We start from the raw sequence: 23423 nt of genomic DNA, 5'->3' as shown, positions 1-23423 counted from the left end.
AATCAACTTCTTGAGCTGAACCAGAGCCAACCACTTCATCTACGACTCGCTCTCCGTCACCCAAGCTCTCAGTCACCTCCGTCTCCTGGACTGACATCAAGCCCTGACGACCCCCTGTAATTAATCCCTTTAATTAAAAATAAAAAAAATTCGTCTATTATATATTGTACATTACTGTATACATTATACATATTACTGTAAGGGGTTGTACAGTATACACAAAACCATGTACAGTATACTGTACTGTATGGGCGATTTAAAGGATTTTCAAGGGTAATTTTGACTATACACGATTTTCGCCTTATGCGCTGACTTTAGAACCTAACCCGCGCGTAAGATGCGACCCCACTGTGCATTAAAGTGCACTTGGGAACTGACCACAAGGGGAGCTGGAACACCAGCAGAGTCTACATGGGCCAATTAACGTGCAACTTTAGAAATCACCCCCGCCCCATAAAGCGCATTATCCTACCATATAGACATGCCCTTCGTTATACCTCTGTAACCCTGGTGACGTAAGTGTAACCGCAAATGAGTAAATGAACATAATCTACCCTATTTACATTCATGTATATTCTGTTAATAGTAAAAGATCGTGGATATTTTTAATAAACATTTCAGTTCAACTATATATATGGAAATGAATTGGAAAGACTGTGTTTACATCTGGATCCAGATTAGGTTTAGGTTAGGGTTTGAGTTCAAAGTTGAATCCGGGCTCAATAGTGCCAAATTGGATTAAACAGAGCCAAAGTCTCACAAAATTTCAGCCTCATCTGAACTATATATGGAAAAGTCAATGGCTGGAGTCTACAGTCTAGGGGAACTTGGGCCCTCCCTGCTCCACCAGGTTCCAACCCAGGACCCAATGAAACAATAATTCGAAATGTGCGGCCAAGGGCGTGGGTGCCCTTATGCCTGCTCCCTGAGCCACTTCCTACTCCTGCTTCTGTTCCTCTGTTAGCATCCCCGGTTCGCCTCTGAGTCCCTCCTGGAGTCCTCCCTCTCTGTGCTCCAAAGGGCCTTTCTCTCTCAGTCACATCTTGTCATCATCAAAGGCCTGGGGCGCCTTGGCAGTGAGGCCAGGGCCCAGCCGCGTAGGGCCTTTGCGGATTCTTGGTAGGACCCTGCACCACACAACGGCTCCCCTGCTCCATCTGCCCTGACTGAGCTGAGCTGCTCCCTTTTGAGCTCAGCCTCCACTGTGAGCCTGGCCAGCGGGGTGGCTGGGCAGGGCTTTCTGGGCCCCGAGCTGCTCTTTAACCTTTACCTCCCCAGTGTGGGGCTTGTCCACCCCATCGCACATGCATATTGGCCTGTGTCAACTGGTCAGACCAGATGATCGCAATGGTCCCGTCAGGTTTGATAATCTAGCTGTTGCTGGAAATATGCACCCCATTCCAGTATTTTATTTTAGCAACAGTTTTATGATGGATGAAACTAGCTACTCCAGCAACCATATTTTACCCTTAAATTTCAGAATGTGCTTTTATTTGCTTAGTTATGCAAACTATTCCTGGATCCACAATAACTTGGGACACTCTTGTACTAACAAGAGACTTTTGGACAGAGCTTACACATCAGATTAATTTTGCTATCCTGCCCACCCACTCTTGTTTTTCATTTACCTTTTACTTCTTGTCTTTTAGGCCTCAATCCTACTCTGGTTGACATGTCTTTAACTAAATACATGTTGATTACTCCCATTAAAGTCAAATGGGCTACTCAAATTGCCTAAAGTTGGGCATGCATGAAGGTCTTTTCAGGTTCAGACTGTAAATTTCAGACTGTAAATTCTGTAGGGCAGAGCCCTGTATGTTTTTGCCTAGCACAAAGGGGTTCCGATCCAATTGAGGCCTGCGAGAGGCCTTGGGACACTACCACAACATAAATGATAAATAATAATCAATTGTGATTCTGCTGGGGAATTCAATTTTAAAAATGGGATAAAGGGACCGATTAAAGCTTAATGAGCCCAGATCAACCAAGAAGTGGGGCCAAAACCCCACCAAGGAGCATGGTGAGAGGTAACACAGCATTTCTTAACCCTTTTCATACTAGCAGCCCACCTTCCCAGGTTCCTCCTCCCACCTAGACAGGATCTAGCTGGGATCCCACTCCCATTTAACAGAATGGGCAAGATAGGTTGGTCAGGACCTCTAGGTTAAGACCCCTTGGGAAAGCATGTTTAAGGTTCCCTGGGGTTTGGCTTACATATTGTGACTCAGGTTGTTCATTGCCTTGTATGTTTCTTGGGAGGTTGACTAATTTTCTTTGTTTCTCGCAGGGAGGTTCTCCCATCATTTCCAGTCTTGGGGGATCCTTTGGAAAGGGCAACCTGAATTGCCAGTCAGACCCAAATCCATCACTAAAGATATCATCTCTAGGTCACAGGATAATGCATTATGTTGGTTCAGCATGATGCCTTTAGAACTTGGCAGTATTTATGGAGAGAAACACCCACGTTTTCCAAGTTGTTTGAAGTGCCTAAAGTTATTTGCTTGACGAAACACGGTTGGTCCCTGCAATGACTTGCTCAACAAAATACTCTGCGCCAGCTCTGCCTAAAATAATTTTGTTGACAAAATGAATTTTGTCATCTTTGCAGGAAGTCGTTGTGGAGTGGGGAAAATATGCCATGATGAAGTATAAAATGGTTTCTGTTGATCTAAAAAAAAACAGAGCGGTCATTCCGGAGCATTTCCACAAATGTGCACCCTGAAGGCCACGGGCTGCGTCAGCCTCTCCCATGGTTCTGTTTGCTGCAGGGGCTGTGATTAGCTCAGACCAGCCATTTTTGCCAGTGTTGACATTGTTTGTTGAACAAATGAAAATGACTCCATTGAGATTTTCCAGAAGTACGGCTGAAGAGCGGTGACCTAACGGGGAATTCGGCACCCAGATCTGCCAGTTGCAGTAGACTAAAAGTACTTAGGAGAAGTCTCACACACAAAAGCAGTGTAAGATCTGTTCTCTCTACAAATGCTTAAGGAATACATCCCCCCTGCTTCCCTACGAAATAGGAGAGTGCAGGGGGGAAACTTTGACCCTGGTTTCTAGCTGGTTTGTTTTTTAAGTGCCAGATGATAGCCCAGCCATAAGTGACCCCCCAAGGAGCCTAAGCAGGTATAAGCAACTCATCGCCCCCTGCCTGTGCACAGCAGATGCAGGGGGAGAAAAAGAAATGCTGCACGATTGGCTCATCAACACCTCATGCAGGTGGGCAGAAAGAGATGAGCACGGGTGGAACCTTGGCTCATCCCTACCTCACATACCTGTCCAGCTGAGCTGGTGGGGTGAGGAGCGGTTCATTATCTAGCAGTAGTCAGAATCACGGGGAGATGACTTACCCCCCCCGTCTCAGGCTGATGCTCTGTATAGTGGAACTCAATGAGCAAATCAGACGTAGTAACTATGCTTTTGAAAAACAAAGAGGCGGGCAAAGACAGCCCATTCTACAAACCATACAACCTGTTGGGTTGGAAAGTCAGCATCATGCTGTCTCTTGGACTCCCATCCCGATGATGGTGTGCCCACTGAATGGTAGCCAGCCACCCAAAGTAGATGTATTAATTAGGAGAGTTGCTACATCTCAAAGCTGGATTTATTGTGCCTGCAACCTGACCAACACTCCTCCCACATCCCTCACTGAGATTCAAATCAGGGCATCCTTAGTCCCCAGGCAACAGCTTCTCCAAGGAACTAACAGGACATCCTTCTTCTGGTCGAGAGCCCCATGCAGGTGGGTGGTTCCTGAGACCCCTCACAACAGCCATTCTCCTGCTAGAAAGGGTACGTTCTCACAATAGGAGAGGAATATGACATCTATTTTTTCTGTATATCTTACAGAGACTGCAAGGTTACAGAGTGTTGCATCTTCCAAGGGACTGGCCCAGATCCTCACCTGGTGTAAATCGCTGTAGCTTCATTGAAGCCATGTTGATTTACACCAACTGGCGATCGCCTGTGTGTGTTTCTGTAGTTAAAGGGGATACTGCACAGGCTTCCACAGGGGTAGAGGCTTATTTCACCACAAAATCCACTAATAACTAGCTTTTATATAGCACTTTTCATCACTAGATCTCAAAGCACTTAAAGGAGTAAGTATCATGCTTTTTCCTTTTCTGATTTAAAACTCAGGACAGTTAAACATCAGATCATCTGTTAAGCTTGAAAATTTCAGGTGCGCAAAAGTCAGGGCATTCCAAAATGAAGGTACATCAGACTACCACAACGCAACCCTTGCGGATAGTAGTTTGTATCGCTGTGCTGTATATGCCAGTTAACGTATGCCTTAAAAGCGAGTCGGTCCTGGGCTCTGTGGTAATCAACTATGGAATGTCCTGAATTTTGTGCATTTTAAATCTCAGCCATAACACGGCGTTACCATGGTTGCATTTAACAGCATTATGGGTCGCAGTTTCCTCAGTAATGTCCTATCATTGTAACCGAGGCCAAAAATATCGAAACATGTTTTCAGCTGACCAGCCATTTCTAAGAAAACGGACGGTGCGGGAAGCCCTGGTCTCTAATCACTACGATCTATTAAAGGTATTAGAGCTCCATCATGTGGAACACATCTGTATAACTATAGAGATATATCAAAAGCCATTAACTCACGAATAAATCTCCCAAGAAGCAATACATCTTTAAACCTGCTATAAATCTTCATCAAAGCAACTTGCTCTTACAGAGTTTCTGATTCAGGCTGACGGTTAAAGAGCGATGAAGGCTAGTCTGAATAGAAAGGCTACGATTGACCAAGGCCTGGAACGCTGGGGGGAGCTGCGCTGCAATTCACCTCAGCAGACCCTGTGTGCAGTGCCTCTAACCACTTTTTTCATATAGAACTCAATCCTCCAGTAGGAACAGAACCAGACTCAAAGTTGCCCCTTCATAAGGAACAGACACTGGCATTTTTCGGATTCTAGCATGGGAGATGTAGCTAAATGTATAGTTTATGCATGCACCATGCCCACACGGTGCCGATATTTTACCTTGTTATCCCTTGTTTATAGCCTCGTTCATTATTTTCACATTACAAAAACTTAAAGGTACTGGCTGGTCCTCTTTCATGAACAGTTATTGCACGGCCTCTGAGATGCACACCTGGTGCTCTCTGTAAGTCCATAGGGTTAGGCTGAGCTAGAGACAAACAGCCCAGAGTAAGGAGTAAGAAGTAGCTCCAAGCTGGACACTGAATACTGGTTAATGACCCTGGACTTTAGCTCTATATTACAGCCTTGTAGACTGTAAGCTCTTTGGAGCGGAGACCATCATTTACTATATATTTGTACAATGGGGCCCCAGCTTGGCTGACTCCTTGGCACGACCACAATATAAATGTGAAATGTTAATATGTGCTTGAAGGGTTAAATTCCTTCAGCAGGTAGCACCTTAATGGGGAAGCGTCCGGAAGTCCTACCGACAAAGGCGTGGATTCTCGTAGCTGCGCATAAACAGACCCACGACTGCCAGTAGAGGAGGCGTAATACCGGGGAGACAATCCATTAATCGGTGTTTGCATTTTTACAGACTTATCTGCACTGAATTGTTGCATTGACTGCTTTCACCTACCCTTCTGTGTGCAAGTATTCTAGCAAAGGACTTTACCAGGAGGAACGATCCCAGCAGCAGCTGATTGTCAGTGGCTATTGCAGAACATGTGGGCCCAAGTAAACACTGAATTCACAATAAATAAATTCACCAGAAACCTGATTCTGAGGATTATGCTCCTCCAGTCAGGGAACAGAAACAATACCACATGACTGGCATGTAAAATGAAAATGACTTAAAGGATGAATATCCATGACTCCCCTTGTAAGCTGCTTGCAACAAGCTATCAGCCAAAAAATCATTCATAGAATGTGTTGGGAGGATAATTTTGAATAACAAATCTGAGGAAATTACCTGGGGATGTTGTGAAGGCCAAAACTATAACAGGGTTCAAAAGAAAGAACTAGATAAGTTGGTGGAGGATAGGTCCATCAATGGCTATGAGCCAAGATGGTCGGGGATGTAACCTCATGGTCTGAGTGTCCTTAGCCTCTGTTTGCCAGAAGCTGGGAGTGAATGACAGGGGATGGATCACACTCAACGATTGCCGGTCCTGTTCATTCCCTCTGAAGCATCTGCTATTGGCCACTGTCGGAAGACAGAATACTGGGCTAGATGGACCTATTGGTCTGATGCACTATCACCGTTCTTATGAAATTGTGATCGGTTTGCAGCCAGTTCCCAACAAACAAAAAGGAGGCAAAATGCCTTTAATTAATTATTTGTTATGAATCATTCAGCCAGCTCAAGGTATCATGAGTGATAACTTGAATGACTAGAGGCCTGGAAAACATGCCTTATAGTGAAAGACTACATTAGCTCAATCCATATAATTTACTGAGGAGCAGGTTAAGAGGTGATTTGCTCCAGCTCTGTAAGTACCTATATGGGGAAGAGACTTCTGGCAGTGGAGGGCTTTTTAGTCTAGCAAATGAAGGCATAGCAAGATACAGTGGTTGGAACCTGAAGCGAGAGACATTCAGACTAGAAATCGGGCACACAAGGGACATGCTGGATTCCCCATCACTCGGAGTCCAAGTCAAGACTGGGTGTCTTTCTAAAAGACATGCTATGGCCCAAGCAGAAGTCATGGGTTTGGGGCAGATCTTAATGGGTGAGGTTCTTTGGCTTGTTTTATATGAGGAGTCAGACTAGATGATCAGAATGTTCCCTTCTGACCTTAAAATCTCTGAATCTATAAAGCATTATTTATATTACAGTTGATTCCAAAAAGCATGTGATGATGTGCAGACACCTCGAAAGTCATAGTCTTTGTCCCAGGAAGTTTACAAAAGAAAAACAGACAGAGGGTCAGAGAAAAGGGTGCAAAATAGAAGCAAAATTGATCCATAGATGATTGACACCCAGTGAGAATCTGCCAAAATCTCAAGGAGTTCTGCAGGGCTTCCATACAACCATCTGCACTTTGTAGCTCCGACAATGCAAACACCTGTCATTTGCTCCTGTTTGCTTGCCATGTATTTAAGCTGATGGCACTTTTCCATGTTTATCTCTGCCACAAACCATTGTTACCCTGAAGCGCCATCAGGTTGCAAGTGGCCCCCACAGATGTTCTTTTAAAGAAGAATGTTTCTAAATGAAAGGTCAAATTTTTCACAACTGGGTGCCTAAATAGAGGCAAGTAAATCAAAGTGACCTGCTCTTCAAAGGTGCTGGCTGTACACGGTTCTCATCTGAAGCCAGATGGAGACGCATGTGCTCAGTAGCTTTGAAGGCCACTTTGATTTAAGACCCTACACATTAAATTAGTGCCTGGCATTAGATCCCCGATGTTTGCAGCCATTGGCCCATGTCACGGTTGAAATGGGATTCATTTGGTTCCAAAGAATATAATTGCTTCATGATTTGTCCCTTCTCTCTTTTACCGAGATATAATGATGGCAGTGAGCATGCCACCGTTCATTCTGTGCCTCAGAGCGTGCCTATGTCTGGAAGGAAGAGAAGAAATAAAAATGGTAGACCAGGAAACTGGTGCAGCTCCATGGACTCCAGCAGAGCTACGCTGATTTATACCCGCTGCAGAACTGGCTCAGGTGGCAATTCCTTTCCCACAATACTCATCTTACCTGGCTGACTTTTTCAGGAACTGGAGCCAGAAAAGGAATTGTTGCTAATACGTAGTGCTAAGAACAATGGGATAGACCTTTGACAGCTCCTCCAGTGGAGCTATGCCGATAGACACCAGCTGAGGATCTGGCCCCTAATTCTAAAATAATTCTGTTATAGCTGAGCAAGGTGTTGTGAGCAGACGGGATTGTGTGAGTGTATGGAGGGCAGGGAAGAAACAACAGGTACATCTCCAGAGTTATGCATGTTTTAATTCCCTTTTACGGTAATGGGAAGTGCATGGCTAAATGCTAAAGTGCTCCAAAGGGCAACACAAGTAAAAACAATTTAAAAATGAGACCTTGGCCACACTGAACTGATAAGTTCATCCCCTCATCCTTAAAACATACAAGAGAATATTTTAGCCTTGTTCCCATAAATGTAACTGCCTAGCCACAAACTACTGCTGAAGCATCCAGTTGAGCCTGAAAACCAGGCCCAAATTCTGCTCCCAATTCCTAAACCCACCAGGAATTGAGTTTTCTGTTCTGGTGTGGAGTTCTCCTCTCCACGTATCAACAGTGGGAAGGACCAGCTCTCTGTGCCCAAAGCCCCAGCTGGCTAGGCAGGTGGCTAAAAATCCCATGCCTACCTCCCGTAGGTCAGGTCAGGCTTTGTAGCCTGCTAGTGTAATGGCAGTAGATGGTACCACCTGCAGCTGGTCCATGCTGTGTGCTGAGAAGCAGTTAAGTGACTTGGCAAACCTCAGCAAGTGCCAAATCCTTCAGATGGATGTGCACTTGCGGAAGGTAGTAGGACCTCAAGGAAGGAAATGTCATCAGAAGGCAGAAGAGGTAAATCATGATTTAACCAATGGCAGATGGGAGAGAACAAACTGGAGAGAAAGCGATGGGAAACCACCCTCTGTACTTTCACCCATGAGAACTATAATAGCAGAACAAAGGTAAAGTAATCCATGGGTGGCACTAGACAGTGAGCTCCCCAAACCAGAAGGTGTGGCAAATTATACTGGAGAAGAGGCTCCAGCCATCAATACAAGCTGTGGTTATGATGATGTTGTACCAAATCCTTGCACCAAGGAAAAGAATGACTTGAACCTTCATAAATGAATCATCAGAGTAGGAACATGGAACTTGAGGAGTCTGTATGAAGGGAAGCTCACCATTGTGACCAAAGAATTGGAAAGATGTAGGACAGAAATATATGGAACTCAGAGCTGCATTGGAAAGGTAGGGGGGTCATTTCATGACAATGGATGGATACAAGTGTACTATTCAGGATCTGAGAAAATGGGCATGCATTTATGTCATCGGCGGAAACATCATAGTGTGTGCTTGGATAAAATCCAATCAGTGACAGAATCATTACAATTCACCTTAGAGAGTAGCCTGTCAAGAAGTTGAGTATACAGGTTTATGCCCCTACAACAGCAGCTGATGACAATATGATTGATGGGTTTTGTGAACAACTTGAAGAGACACTTACTAAAACACAGCGTAAAGATACCATTGCTGTAATTAGGGACTTGAATACTAAAGTTGGAGCTGTAAGCTTTCATAAAATAGTAATGGGGGGAAATGGTCTGGGTTCACAGAATGAAAGATGAAGGTGTTTAGCTGAATTCTGTTCCTCTGCTCACTTGGTTATTACAAACACCATCTTCACCCAACAACCTAGATATTTATACATGAGAGCATATGCCAAAGAACCAAATCAACTATGTAATGATATAGCAATACTGAAGATGGAGTGTCCATTGAGCAAACACTGTCTTGAGTGCAGACTGTGGGTCAGACCATCAGCTGTTAGCTCCAAAAATCAAATTAAAACTTTAAAAGATATGATGTTCAACAGAAGCAGTAGACGAATTCAGTTATCTGGGATCATACACACCAACCGAGGAGGCTGTCCCAAAGAAATCAGAAGACTAGGGATAGCTTGCTCAGCTATGGCCTCCTTTAAGAAAGTGTGGGAAACCTGTGGTATCTCGGAATATATGAAGGTGCAACTGGTGAAAAGCCTAATTTTTTTCCCCTAGCGATTTATGGATGTGAATCATGGGACATTAATGCTGCTGACATGAAGAAAATTGAAGCTTTTGAAATGTGGTGCTGGCAAAGACTCTTGCATATCTCCTGGATGAAAAAAAAAAGATGGATTGCTGTGTTAGAGATACTATTGGAGAGAAACAGACCCTGATGTCAGAAATCAACAGATGCAAATGGATGTAATTTGGTCACATTAGACGATGGAAATAACCTTGAGAAAGTTACTGTGGAAGGAACGGTGGAGAATCATTGCAGATGGACACCTGCTGCTGTTGCAGGGACACAGCAACAGAGTGTCTGAGCTTGGGGCAAGGGGACAGGCCCAGGGAGCAGCTGGTCTGTCTGTCCACTGTGCGCGTGTAATGCACTGCACAAAGACTAGCCATAGCCCAAAGGAAAGGGGTACCCCGATGGGTGGCTGGGGGAGTGATACTGGAGCGGCACGTGGGCTGTTTGCTGATGTTAGTTTGTTCTGACCACGGTGATGGAGCGATTACAGGTGAAATCCTGACTCCCCAAAGACTGTTGTAGGGGTCTCCATCCCAAGGCAAAAGGTGGGAGTTTCTAACTACCATGGATCCATCCCCTGTCATCCAGTCCCAGCTTCTGGCAGTTGGAGGTTTAGGGAAACCCGGAGCATGGGTTTGTATCCTTGACCATCGTGCCTAATAGCCATTGATGGACCTATCCTCCATGAACTTATCTGATTCTTTTTTTAACCCAGTTATACTTTTGACCTTCACAACTTCCGATGACAAGTTCCAACTTCCCCAGGTTGACCTTGCGTTGTGTGAAGACGAATTTATTTTTGTTTGTTTTAAATTTGCTACCTATTAATTTCATCTGGTGACCTCTAGTTCCTGTGTTATATGAAGGGGTAAATAACAATTCCTTATTCACTTTCTCCAGAGAGAGGACACCACCACCATATGGCCATAACTGTGGTGACTCCCTTAGGAATAGCAAACCAAGCACAAAACTTACTTGGCTGAAAGAGAATAAAGAGAACATGGTGGAAGATATGCTCATCACACAAAGCGTCCAGGTTATGACACTCATGACAGAATTAATATGTAGGCACCTGCAATCTTTGAAAAATGTCATTCTCCTGGGAACAGAGAAATGTTTGCCGTCACTACCCCATCTCTCCCTGATCCAGAACAAGTTCCTGTGTGCCAAAATGTATTCCAATTGGTGTTGGGTCAGTTTTATACTCCACAGAAGCCAGATCTTCAGCTGGTGTGAACTGGTGTCGCTCCATTGTGGAGTTATGCCACTTAGACTAGCAGAGGATTAGGCGTGCATACAACTCAACCGAGCAGAGGCTATTATCTGCTTGTACATGGGCTTAACGATCAGTGGTTTCAAAATGCCCTTACAGCTTTTGTAATTATGTATAGCTGTTTTGAAACATGGATTATGAAATGGTTATTAACTTAGGCCCAATGCCTCAGCCGCTGAGTCATTTCATTTCTCAACACCGTTGCACACTGAGGGAGAACCAAAAAAAAAAAAAAACACCCCAAAAACAAAACAAAAAAAACCTGACAGCAACAACTAAAAGCCATTTGTAGAAAAGAATCACCAGCAAGAAACAAAGCAAAGATTCATGAGCTGCAAGCTCAATGTCATTCCATTCATCTCTTTGATTTGCTCGAGGGGGTTTCTCTGCTGTGGTGGTTTACCTCTGGCGGTAGCTGCTTCTCCGTCCACATGAGCCATGCTCTGCATGGCAGTTGCTCCAACACATATTGGCATGCTGATTTTCTGCCCTAAGACAGCGGTTGACAGGTCCATGACAGACACATCCCTGAGCATCCGTGGGTACAGTCTCAATCTGACATAAAAGAGAGGGGGGGAGAAAAAATTAACTATGTTATTCATAGCTCACAATGAATGAGATCAGGTTTCCTTTCATGGCGACAATCGTCAGGAAAGATCTAGAAGAGAAGGAAGCCCGGAGAGCTATTTGAAAGGTAGGCAGGGGTAAGTTAAAAGCTAGGGAGGGACATTGCTTTAATTTACTATCCCAAGCTTCTGTGAAGCTGCTGAAATGTAGAAAGCAAGGGAGGAAAAGAATCAAAAAAGGAGGAAATAGGTGAAGAGCATTAGATAAGTGGCTCTCAACCTTTCCAGACTATTGTACCCCTTTCAGGAGTCTGATTTGTCTTGCGTACCCGCAAGTTTCACCTCATTTAAAAACTACTTGCTTACAAAATCAGGTATAAAAATACATAAGTATTGTCACAGCATACTATTACTGAAAAATTGCTGACTTTCTCACTTTTACCATACAATTATAAATCAATTGGAATCAATATTATATCCATATTGTACTTACATGTCAGCGTATACTGTATAGAGCAGCATAAACAAGTCATTGTCCATATGAAATTTTAGTTTGCACTGACTTCACCCATGCTTTTTATGTAGCCTATTGTAAAATTAGGAAAATATCTAGATGAGATGATGTACCCCCTGAAGGACCTCTGCGTATCCCCAGGGGTACGTGTACCCCTGGTTGAGAACCATGGCCTTAGAACATTATCTGTTCATACAGTATTCAAAAAACAGCCAGCCGGTGCAAAACAGCTACATGAGTCTCCATCCCCGAGCAGAAACGGGTGTCTGTCAATGTCAGATAGCAAGAAAAATTATTGCTCAGCTCAGCTGCCCTCGATTATTTTCCCCCTGTGGAAACAAGCATTTAACGGAAAATGGTACAACATGGTCAGTGATCTCATGCACTTTTGTCCCCATGTGGCTGGCACCCTATGCACTGGCTGTCTAGAATATGCCATGGTCTTTCCTTAAGGCTAGGTTGTCTTACTTCCTATGCACCCAGTCAGGGGGAGTAAGGGAGTCCCAGGTAAGCCTTTAATTCCCTGGCATGGGCTACCTGCATCATAACTGGTGACCTTGCGGGGAGAACATGCTCCACTGGGCTGCTCTTTAAATGCAAATTACAAGATAACTCTGATGGAGTAGTTGAATTAGTTTGACAGTTTAATTTTTGTCAGCTCAAAGGCTGCATTAAGTGACAAATGAGTAGACAGGTGATCAGTGAATATCCTAGCAGGTGAGCGATTATGTGACAATTAACTGGGTATGCACCATGCATATTTTGAGAGGAGTGGCATGTAAATACATTGGATTGTAAAATGCTTCTTTGAATTGTCAGGCAAAGGGGAGAAGTTTGAGTAGCAGGGTGGTGGGAAAGAAATGGGCACAGGCTTGGTTTCCCTCACCCTCTCCACTTAAAAGCAATGGCCCAGTGCAGAGGGGGAAGTCACCTGCTACTGATCTGTACCAGCAGCAAGATTACGTCCTTCCTGGAGGAAGTGGGGCGGGATGGAATGAATTGAAAGTTCCTTTTGTTGCATGGTCTGCTCCCGCACAGCTACGTACTCCCCCTGAGGCAGGGCTGACTGGTAAATTACACTCTACTCCTTGAATGAGTCTGGCAGAATCCGCATGACCCTCCCAGCCCCTGCATTGGGCCCCTTCCATTCCAATGCCTGGAAATAATACCATTGCAGAGCACACCATTCTGGTTCTTTATAAAGGCCAGATTTCCAAAATGGATGCTGCAGCAAGGTGGTTTCCCCGCTCCGGCCCTGAAGGGCTTAAAACAGCCCTGGGAGAGGGCTGTGGCAGAGGAAAAGCTGGGCTGATTGGGAAAGCAGCCACAGCTGTAGCCAGTGCAATCAGGGCCCAGCTGGCCCTTATAAGAGGGCAGTGGGCCAGAAGGAAAGGCAGTCTCTCTCTAGTTGCAGAGAGAGAAGGACCTGTCTGCCTGGGAAGCTGAGGAGGGTACCTAGGGTGGAGCAGTGCTGGGGAAGTGCAGAGGGAGCTGGGGAGTTCCAGCCTAGCAAAACCCCAGGCTGCAGGCCGAGATAAGGACCCACAAAGGGTACTGAGGCTGCCGAGGGGCAGCCCAGAGATAGGCAGAGGCAGCAGATCCAAACCCTCCTTGCCAAAGATGAGTGGCCTTTACAGGCTGCAGTCTACCCCAGTGAGCGGGGGCTAGATGGTGACAGGCAGTAGTCACTGAGGTGGAGATAGGGCGTTGGGGGTTCACCTGAATGGGGAGGCCCAGATTGTGGGTTGCTGTGGTGGGCAGAACCCCTGAGTAAAAGGCACCGGGGGCCAGCAGCAGGCGAGACATGAGCTGGCAGAGGGTGCTCCGGGGCTGGAAAGACCTAATTCCCTGGACAACCAGCAGTGGGCGCCACAGCAGGGAGTCATCGTTGCCCCGCCACGGGCCATGAAATGGTATTCCAGAACAGGTAACAGAAGAGTCATGTATTACATCTCAATAAAGCCGAGTGTCGTGCTTTGACAGTAAGCAACTCAGGACAGGGAGTCTTTGTACAAACAGCTAGCACAGTGGGGTCCTGGTCCCTCCCTGCCTCCTTTATCACCCCTCCGCCCCCCGTGATATCACAATATAAATAACAAACATGCATGGGGTGACGTTAACGCTGGGCTGTCTGTCAAGTCACCCTTACTGTGACCAACAGGCTGAGGTCTGAAAGACAACAGTAACGATCGAGCCATTATTACGACAAGCCACAAGAGGGTGTGCATTAGTAGGTACTGGTGCATGTCCGGAGTGCATTGTGAGACACAAGGAGGGAAGGCTGGGTGCTTTTGGCATGCAGTGACAAGACACGCATCTGTATCTTGCTAATGCACATGCTGGGATGGCTGCTTGCTATTAGATTGTGGCTCCTGAATTTTAACTAAAGAAAACTAATTAAAAGCTGCCCAGCTATCGGCTGAGTCCAACCACCCGTGCTGCACGGGAGTCATGGATTCCCTTTGAAGCACTACTTCTGTTGTTATTCATAGGGTACCACCTAAATGCCCCAATGTGCTAGGCATTATAAAGCCATAGTAAGAGGGGGTCCCTACCCTGAGAAACTTACAATCTAAGTAGACCCAACAAGTTTTATAGAGGGCAAACTGAGACACAGAGAGATGAAGTGACTTTTCCAGGTCTGCGGCAGAGCCAGGAATTAAACCCAGATTCGTGCATCTCCATGCATTGTCTTACCCATGAGAATATCCTACTTCTCCAGGAAAGCACTCCTCGGGGAAGAGAAAAATGTTACCTTCTCTTTTGTTCAAGTGATGGTGCTCAGCAAGAGCTAAAGAAGTAGTGTGTGATTTTAACTATGCTGGCATTCTTTGCGTTCTCGTACTGCATAGGAACCCTAGTCATGGACCATGACCCCACGGTGCTAGGTGGCGTACAAACACAGAACAAAAAGATGGCTTCTGCCCCACAGAGTATATAATCTATCCTATTTCTCGCCCGTTACATTCACATAAGACATGGCCCTCAGCCTTGTGCCTAACAACCCACTAAATAAGGAATTACCACTCCCATCAAGACCTCCCCCTGTCCTATCTGATTGTTGTGTTTTGGTGAAGAATGGGTTGAGGGATGCAAGGAAGGGGACACTGCTTTCCCCCACCCCCTATCATCCTCTCCATTCCAGCACTTACAACTTAGAGTTTACAGAGACTTCCTCTATGTAGCCATAGGAACATTTTCTGTTCTGGCCTGAGATGACACTAGAAGATTGGTGTGAACTATGTGTTCTGGGTCGGGGGAGGGATAGCTCAGTGGTTTGAGCATTGGTCTGCTAAACCCAGGGTTGTGAGCTCAATCCTTGAGGGGGCCATTTAGGGATTTGAGGCAAAAATTGGGGATTGGTCCCGCTTTGCGCAGGCGAGTTGGACTAGATGACCTCCTGAGGTCCCTTCCAATCCTGATATTCTATGATTCTATGATACTGCCACCAGATAACACTTACTCCTTGCCTTACTGCAACTGGTCTCCTCTGACACTCCAAGTCCACTTTTCCCAGCACTTATAAAGCAGGGATGGGCAAAACAGAGCAGAAAATGTAAATCCCTCTAAAACTTTTGCTCATTTTTTTGGGCAAACTTAAAATAAAACCTTATGGTTCGGGCAGTTTTTATGGTGGATTCTCTGTACCTTGAAGTCTTTAAATCACGAGTTGAGGACTTTAGTAACTCAGCCAGAGGTTAGGGGTCTATTACAGGAGTGGGTGAGTGAGGTTCTGTGGCCTGCAATGTGCAGGAGGTCAGACTAGATGATCACAATGGTCCCTTCTGACCTTAAAGTCTATGAAAGGTTTGCCACACCCCACCCCATCTTCTACTTTCAGGTTTTGGCTGTGCTTTATTCTGTAAGGCTCAGATTCATAGGTGCTGGAACTAGGGGTGCTGGGGGTGGCTGTAGCATCCCTTGGCCTGAAGTGGTTTCCATTATATACATAGCTCACAGTTTAGTTCAATGGCTCTCAGCACCCCTACTATATGCATTGTTCCAGCACCCCTGTTCAGATCCCCAGCTGGTGTAAATCAGTGTGGTTCTGTTGAAGGACACCAGCTGAGGATCAAGCCGTGCGTGCCAAAATACCATAACTCCCGCAGTATTTCTGGCCAGGAACAGATGCAGAAGTACCCAAATCTCTCTTTAAAAAAAGCTGATTTTCATGAGATTTCCAGCCTAAATTTGCAGAATCAGGAGGCGTGGCTGTTTATAAACATCCACATTTTAGGAGAATAACCTCAGTTCCCAGCCCCTTGGACTTCTACTGTCACTATTACATGGCTCCTAAAAGTGAATATTCTTTGGTTTCCTTTTTTGATACTTCTCCCCTTTAAACGTTTTCACAGAGCAAGTTCTAGACCAGGGGTGGGCAAATGCCTGAGGGCCACAACAGGGAATAGAAATTGTATGGCAGGCCATGAATGCTCACAAAATTGGGGTTGGGGTGTGGGACGAGGTGAGGGCTCTGGCTGGGGGTGCGGGCTCCGGGGTGGGGCTGGGGATGAGAGGTTTGGGGTGCAGAAGGGTGCTCCATGCTGGGATTGAGAGGTTTGGAGCGGAGGAGGGGGATCAGGGCTGGGGCAGGGGGTTGGGAGAGGTTCAGGGGTGCAGGCTCCGAGCGGCGCTTACCTCAGGTGGCTCCCAGAAGCAGTGGCATGTCCCATCTCTGGCTCCTAGGTGTGGAGCAGCCTGCGACCCTCCGAGCAGGGCCGTGCCGCGGCTTCCGGGAGCCACGTGGTGCGGCTCCCCAGCAGGAGCTCACGGGCCGACTTAAAACAGTTCGCAGGCTGGGTGCGGCCTGCGGGCCGTTGTTTTCCCATGCCTCTTCTAGACAGATGTTGGACCAATGCTCATGTTTCAGCAGTGGTTTTACAAGGTCACCCATTCTTATGAAATAAAGAAAATGACACATTTGGCTCCTCCAGCCCTGGAACAATAGCATTTCCTGGACATATATTCAAGACCATGTATACTTTTTTTAATAATCTATTGAGCACCCCCACCCCTTTCTTTTTCTCAAGTTAATATAGCCTGCACAACCATGTGCTGTGATCCGCGGTTCTAAACTGTCAGTCGTTGGGATGAGAAACCACCACGATACATCTCAGTGATATGGAAAGTAGCTTTTGTGATTTCAGTGGCTGTGATGGTCACTTGTAATAACAAACTATCATTCTGTAGTTGTTAAGATAAAACAATAAGATGAGTTTAACCAATGTGTTTGGATTAGAGTGGAGGGAAACTCCATTTAGAATAGCAAGACTGGGGCATATAGGATTTCCTTTGATGAAAAGGTCTGTCTATGAGCATGCATTGTTCTGTAGCGTGCTGGACAGGACAAGACGCACATTTCTGGGGGAAGATCTGGGACTGGGAATTAGCGGGTGTGGGCCTATATGTAATTAAGAAGTGACTGGTCAGAGCACTCACCTATTTAGCTGGGAGTGAATTTGCATGCTGAAGTCAGTGTGAACAGGCCAAGAGGCACTCCAGGCCAGAGATTTTAGGGGACACAGCTGTTCAAACAGTCCAGATTGTACCCTGGGGACGGTCACAGTGGCTTGCTTCCAAAGTTGGTTTAAAAAAAAAGAGGAGGGAGGAGGAATTTCTTTTCTCTCCCCCCCCCCCTTATTTTTGACATTTGAATTCCATTGAAATTTCAAAACCTGAAAAATTTCAATCAGTTCTATATTTGGTTTATAAAAAGAGAAAAAAAAATCACTGACATTTTCCCCTATTGGTTTTTAAATTTCAGTATTTTAACTGTCATTGAATTGTTTAAATATAATAAATTTTAACCAGCTCTCCTTTGTTCCCTCTAAGTCGGTGCTAATTAATACCCCAGCTCTGTGCTGCCAGATAAACATATTGTGAAATCAAGCTTCTTATCCCAGGCAAATTCTAACTCATTCTGCTACCTTCCTGCTCTCTACAGCTCTGCACTTCCTGTCATAAACTGTCACGGCTGGTGCTGTGCCCTGTTCAGCAGTTACCCAGAGGAAACGTATTAGATCTCACAGGCTGTTTTGAATTTAATCCGTTTATTTTTTTGCAAAGCACTTGGAGAGCCTTAGATGACAGACATCACACAAATGCAGCCAGCGTATCCTCATTAAAAACCTATAAACCTTTTGGGGAAAGACAGGTGGAAATTTCCAGAGATTTATTCAAACAAGCCATGTAATAGTGGGTATGTCCACCCCCTTCTCTGGAGATCCCTCTGCAGTAGAAACAAGAAAATATTTCAATCACCCTTTGCTATCGATGGGGAGACAGCATGATACACATGTTCAGAGTAGATTCTTTAGTCTCCCAGTGCAGCGCTGTGTGGACACAGTATAGGGTTATCCTCCAGCAGCAGGCACTCAGCACTGAGAATTTACACCTGACAGGCTTAAGGAAGATGCTGACCAGAGTAAGTGAGCACAAGCCATAAATCACCCCCACTTCAAACATCCCCCTTGAAGAGGGAGATGCCAAATGAGGTGACTTGCTGCTACTCAGTGAAGTACTTTGGCTTTCCAGAGGCAATGTTCCTCTTTGTTCCTTTGAACTTCTATCTAAAATACAAAACATTCCTGGCTTTTTTTTTTTAACTGAATATAAATACCTGCTTGAACCTGACTGCATTCTCAATCTTCCCCAACAGATATGGCCAGTCACTTGAATTACCTTAATACCTAGCCACAAGGCAATGATCGTTTGCTGTGGCTTTGGTAAACAAGCAGTCGTTGTTCCATGTACGTGTTCCTGAGTGTAATGTCTCTTGTTCCAAATGCCTTTGGAAAGTCCATGGCAGAGTGTGTCACAACAGGTTATCAGAGATTTATTCCCCTCCCCCTCCGCTCTTCATTTAAAATGCTGAAAGAAGAGATTTTAGATTGATTTCTTGAGTGCCATCAAGCCAAAGACACCCTCACCTTGTCCTAAAATCCATTCTTTGTTCGTCCTGATTGGTAATTAGAAAACTTTAGGAGTGAATTTAATCACCAGGCAGCACAGCCTTGGAAGGACACAGTGTCGTGAGATAAAAACAAATGCAAAGTGAAAAAGGTCACGTTCTGTAGGGATGACGTGCTCGGACATCCCAAAATCTTCTCTGACCTTAAAAATCTCACCTTTACAACAATTACCACCATGTTATCCCAGGGCTCTGAAGGAACAGTGAGCTACTGTTAGCAATAAAGTCCTGACATTGGAATGTGACCCCTGGTTCTTATTGCAATACAGACTCATGTTCCTGATCAGTGTTAACAATCACTTAAAAATCAAAGAATACAAGAAAGTTACTGTGACTAGCATAAGAATTGATCTCTCGTGAAAATTTATACTCTAGGTGAACTGATATGTCAAGAGCATCTGAAGTTACTCAAACGTCTCATTGCTTAAAAGCAAAAACAATTATTTTTAATCCATTATATGTGCGTGCCACTCCTCCAGAAGCACACATGGTCCAGACCAAATTATCTGTGTCACATCCCAAAGTAATCTCTCTCTTGCTAGTACATTCATTGATAACCATTCTAATCATTTGTCACTTAATGCAGCCATTGAGTTGACAAAAAAAATAAACTGATCCAACAAAGTAATTCACATTTAAAGGCACCAAAACTATTTACTGCATGTACCTAAATAATTGCATCATGTACCAAATCAGCAACCTGTGCATTTCCCACACACTTTCCAAGTGCTGATTCGGTGTCAATTTTGTGCTGTTACTTTGCAGTTAAAAAAAACCTGAATTTTAAAGCCAATCGGTCCTGACTCCTTTGTCTTCAAGGTATAAGGGACATCTGTGCTTTTAGGGTAGGGTTTTCAAAAGTATTGGCTTAATTCTGCCTCCATTGAAGGCAATGGGAGGTTTAGGGGTTTCATAAATAAAGTTCAGTGTTAATGAATCTTTGCAACACTAACTTTGTGAGCTGAAGAAGTAAGATTCCTTTCTCTCCCCCCCCACCCCAGCCCGAGAACCCAATACTCCTGAGCCATAATCCAGCCACTGAACCACAAGACCATCCGTCCTTATTCAGCCTTGTGGCTGAAACATATTTGACAGCCTTCTCCATAGGCCCCAAAACACAACGGGGCAGAACCTCTGCCGGTGTGAATGGTCAATGCTATGTAACAGGCACTCTTCAGAATCCTGCAGAAAAACATCATTGCGGTGAAGCTCAGGTTGCAGACACTTATCCATGTTTCGAGTGCACGTTACCTTTCAAAAACATTAGAGTTTAAAAATACTTATACACACTAGAAATCCAGGAATGCAGTTAAGGTTGCACTTCTCAAACAAAGCACCCAAACTACATTAACTTTGTACCCTTAGAGATGCCAGATTACTACCTTTCCTGATAGCTATGCATAGATAAGGGAATGGGAGTATTTCATGTTCTCAAGGTGCCTCTATAAGTTCTAATAATTACATATACATTAGCACACAACCAGTGGAAAACTCTTCGATTTTACAGTGTCACAGGAGCAGGTAAGTAGCTGAGGATCACCTAAATGGAGAATGAGCATTCTAATAGAAAGGACTTTTTTAGCTTCACGTGTTAAGTATAATACAGCAGGATGGCCTAGCGACTAGAGCATTGGACTGTGACGCAGAAGATGTGAGTTCTATTCCCAGCTCTGCCACTGGCCTGCTGGGTGACCTTGGACAAGTCATTTCACCTTGCTGTGCCTCAGTTTCCCCAGCTGTAAAATGTGGATAAGAATTTCTACCCTCCTTTGTAAAGGAGCGTTTGAGTGTTGAATAGCACCATAATGGAGCCAGTTTTTCTTAGTATTAAACCACAACTGCTGTTTTGGGTTTTTCCAATAATAATTCCCAATAGTAAAGACTCCTCCCTATAAAAAGTAACACTGAAAAAATATACTGGCCCTGCTTCCAGTCCCATTGACCTCAGTGGGAACACCCATTGTTAATGGAGTTTGCATTTCATCCTTTCTAAAAGCTGATATAATGGTATTTACTCATCCAAGGTTATTAATCCCATATAATGCAGAATATTTGTTACATATGAATAGGCCAATAAACACTTGCAAAGGAAAAAAGTGAGCAGTTATTTGTGTGAGCCTTTTGGCTGAACATCCTAAGGAGACTTCCAATTAGTTGAAGACTAATTATTTTTAATAGAGATAAGCTATCTGCATTGTCCTGTGATGTAACAGGCAGGGTCATACCTGTTATGTCTTCCATAGGCATTAGTTATACTCTGTATGTTATAGTGATAACGGGGTGTCTTGTGCCCATCAGGAAACAAGGATTTCATTAACATCTTGTCCCTTGTTATATTAAATGGCTAAGTGTGGTCCAAAAATTTCAAGTTAAGTTAAGGCTGGTTTTCTTCTGTTATAACCACCACCATTAACATCTTTTTAACCTTTTATTAAATATACAGAAAAAGGAAAAACAGTTTCAGCATTAGAAATACAAAATGTTAAGAGTAAGGTTTTCATTTTAGCCATTTCCCTTATTCTCTTCCCTGTAGCTGCACAGAGTTGTTTATTGGGAATGCCCCTCTTTGTCTGTCTTTTAGACGTAGTAACTGGCCTTTTTTGGAGAAAAGGTTAGTTTAGATGATCTGGTGCCATCATTGAAGTCTGATCCTGGTTTGTTTGTTTTTTTAAGACGAAACATGACAAACACACACTGAAAAGAGAACAGCAAAGATAGAAAAGCAGCTTTGGTCTCTGGTGTGTTTTTCAGACTCCTGAGCAGTGAAGGTAAGCCAACCGAATTTTCTAGCATAGACCAGGCCTAAGAGAGACCACCACCCAACAAAACTGGTCTCTGACTACCCAACAGTAATGGCTGGCCTTTGTAGAGATGTCTAGCACGTAACCCAGCCACTCAGACTGTGCACTAGGTTTTGTGGTTTGCCCCTGGGGGCACCAATAGGACACAGCTTTGATTCAGCTGCCCGGCAGGAATGCACGTCATTGGTCATCTGAATAACTGAGTGGAGGAGCAGTGATTCACTATTTTGAGATATGATATAAATCCCCTTGAATTTCATCCTCGCAAAGAGAATCTGACGAAGGTTGAAACTGATCTAAAGATTGTTGCCTACTGCTGTTAGTACATTTTGTCTGAGTCAATAAACATGAGTGTCAGTTACCCGGGGTTGCAAATTTGCTGGAGTGCAATCCAGTTTTGAAGTTTTCCCACATCTCTCATTAGCCCGCGGGAGGCTGAAACGTGGAGGCTGAAACATACCCTGATGGCAGATGTGTGAAGACGAGTGTAGAAATTAAAATCTCAATTAGCAGATTAAATACTGCTTACCCCAGGGGTGATCCAAAGCACACTGAAGTCAATAGGAGTCTTTCTACAGAGTGCAGTGGAAAATCGATCGGGCTCCCAGTAAGAGCTGGTCAAAAAAACACTGTCAAAAATATTTTCCATCTTGGATGGAAAACTTCGGGGGTTTTTTGTTATTAAATGGAAATTTTCAAGAAATTCCGTGTTCACAAAAAGTGTTACTTAAAAACTAATTTATTTTCTCTTTTCAAAGAAAAAAGTCTATGGAAATGAACAATTTTTCATTTCTGGGGTTTTTTTTGGGGGGGGGGAAGGGGGAGGGTTTCTTGCTGGAAAAAAAATTATTTCCCAACCAGCTCCACTCCTAGTAAAGACTTTCAACCCGTTAAAGAGTGATTCTGTCTTTTTCCTACCTTGAAAAAGCTGCTACGTTATCTGCTAATGTCTGTTGATTGTCTGCTCCTGACCGGTAATAGTCGTACACTGCTTTTGGAAGAACTCTCTTGGCATATTGTTCAAAATCACCCACACAAACTGGTTTTCCAGACATTTTGCAGACCCCACAGGATAAGTCTCTTCTTACATTCCACTCTTTTTAAGGTCTATTTTTCGGCCTGTAAATAATTAATGTGTGACTTTTCCAAAGTTCAAGTATCTGAATCATTTGAATTGATTTTTTAAAATGTGCAAACAATCCTGGCACATCTGGACATTCTCTTTGGACTTTGCCATTCTGTTCTGATTCACAATTTGAGGGACGTGCCCAGTGTGTTCAGGGCAGATCCAGACTGTAAAAGGTCTACAACATGGGGAAAAGGAAAAGCAAGAAATAAAAAATGAATAAATAAGCAAAATAAACATATTGGCACTTTACGGATGCATGAATTAAAATGCTTAACCGAGGCTGGTCCCTCGGGTCAGGGACTCTGTGGGTGTATGCACGTGCGTCTTGTTCAGTGCTCTAGACCTTGTCAGTGCTAAAGACTAAAAAATTCTGATCTAGGCAGTTTGCAAAACCAGCTCCAAATCCAGGGTCAAACACCCACAAACGTAGAGGATTCTCAGATGTCTACAGGTAAGGCCCCTACTCAGG

At 44.4% G+C, this 23423-nt stretch overlaps 1 protein-coding gene across 4 annotated transcripts in view; it reads right to left on the bottom strand.

Annotated features, from left to right (window-relative positions):
- The window catches only part of HAO1 (hydroxyacid oxidase 1), an 82335-nt gene extending 59390 nt beyond the window's left edge, over positions 1–22945 (bottom strand). For 3 of the 4 annotated variants that reach the window (XM_084622537.1, XM_084622538.1, XM_084622536.1), the window contains exons 1-2: positions 22744–22943; positions 11378–11529 (exon numbers count right to left, since the gene is read on the bottom strand). In XM_084622537.1, the coding sequence (XP_084478663.1) occupies positions 11378–11529; positions 22744–22880 (289 nt within the window). In that variant the 5' untranslated portion in view covers positions 22881–22943. Of the gene's footprint in view, positions 1–11377; positions 11530–22743 lie in introns of all 4 variants that reach the window. The other variant, XM_084622535.1, reaches the window with a different exon arrangement.
- Between the last annotated feature and the right edge of the window lie 478 nt (positions 22946–23423).

Source organism: Lepidochelys olivacea (genome assembly GCF_965140295.1).
Source record: "Lepidochelys olivacea isolate rLepOli2 genome assembly, chromosome: 3".
In the NCBI taxonomy this organism is placed as follows: Eukaryota; Metazoa; Chordata; order Testudines; family Cheloniidae; genus Lepidochelys; species Lepidochelys olivacea.
This window is presented reverse-complemented; position numbering and strand designations above follow the sequence as displayed.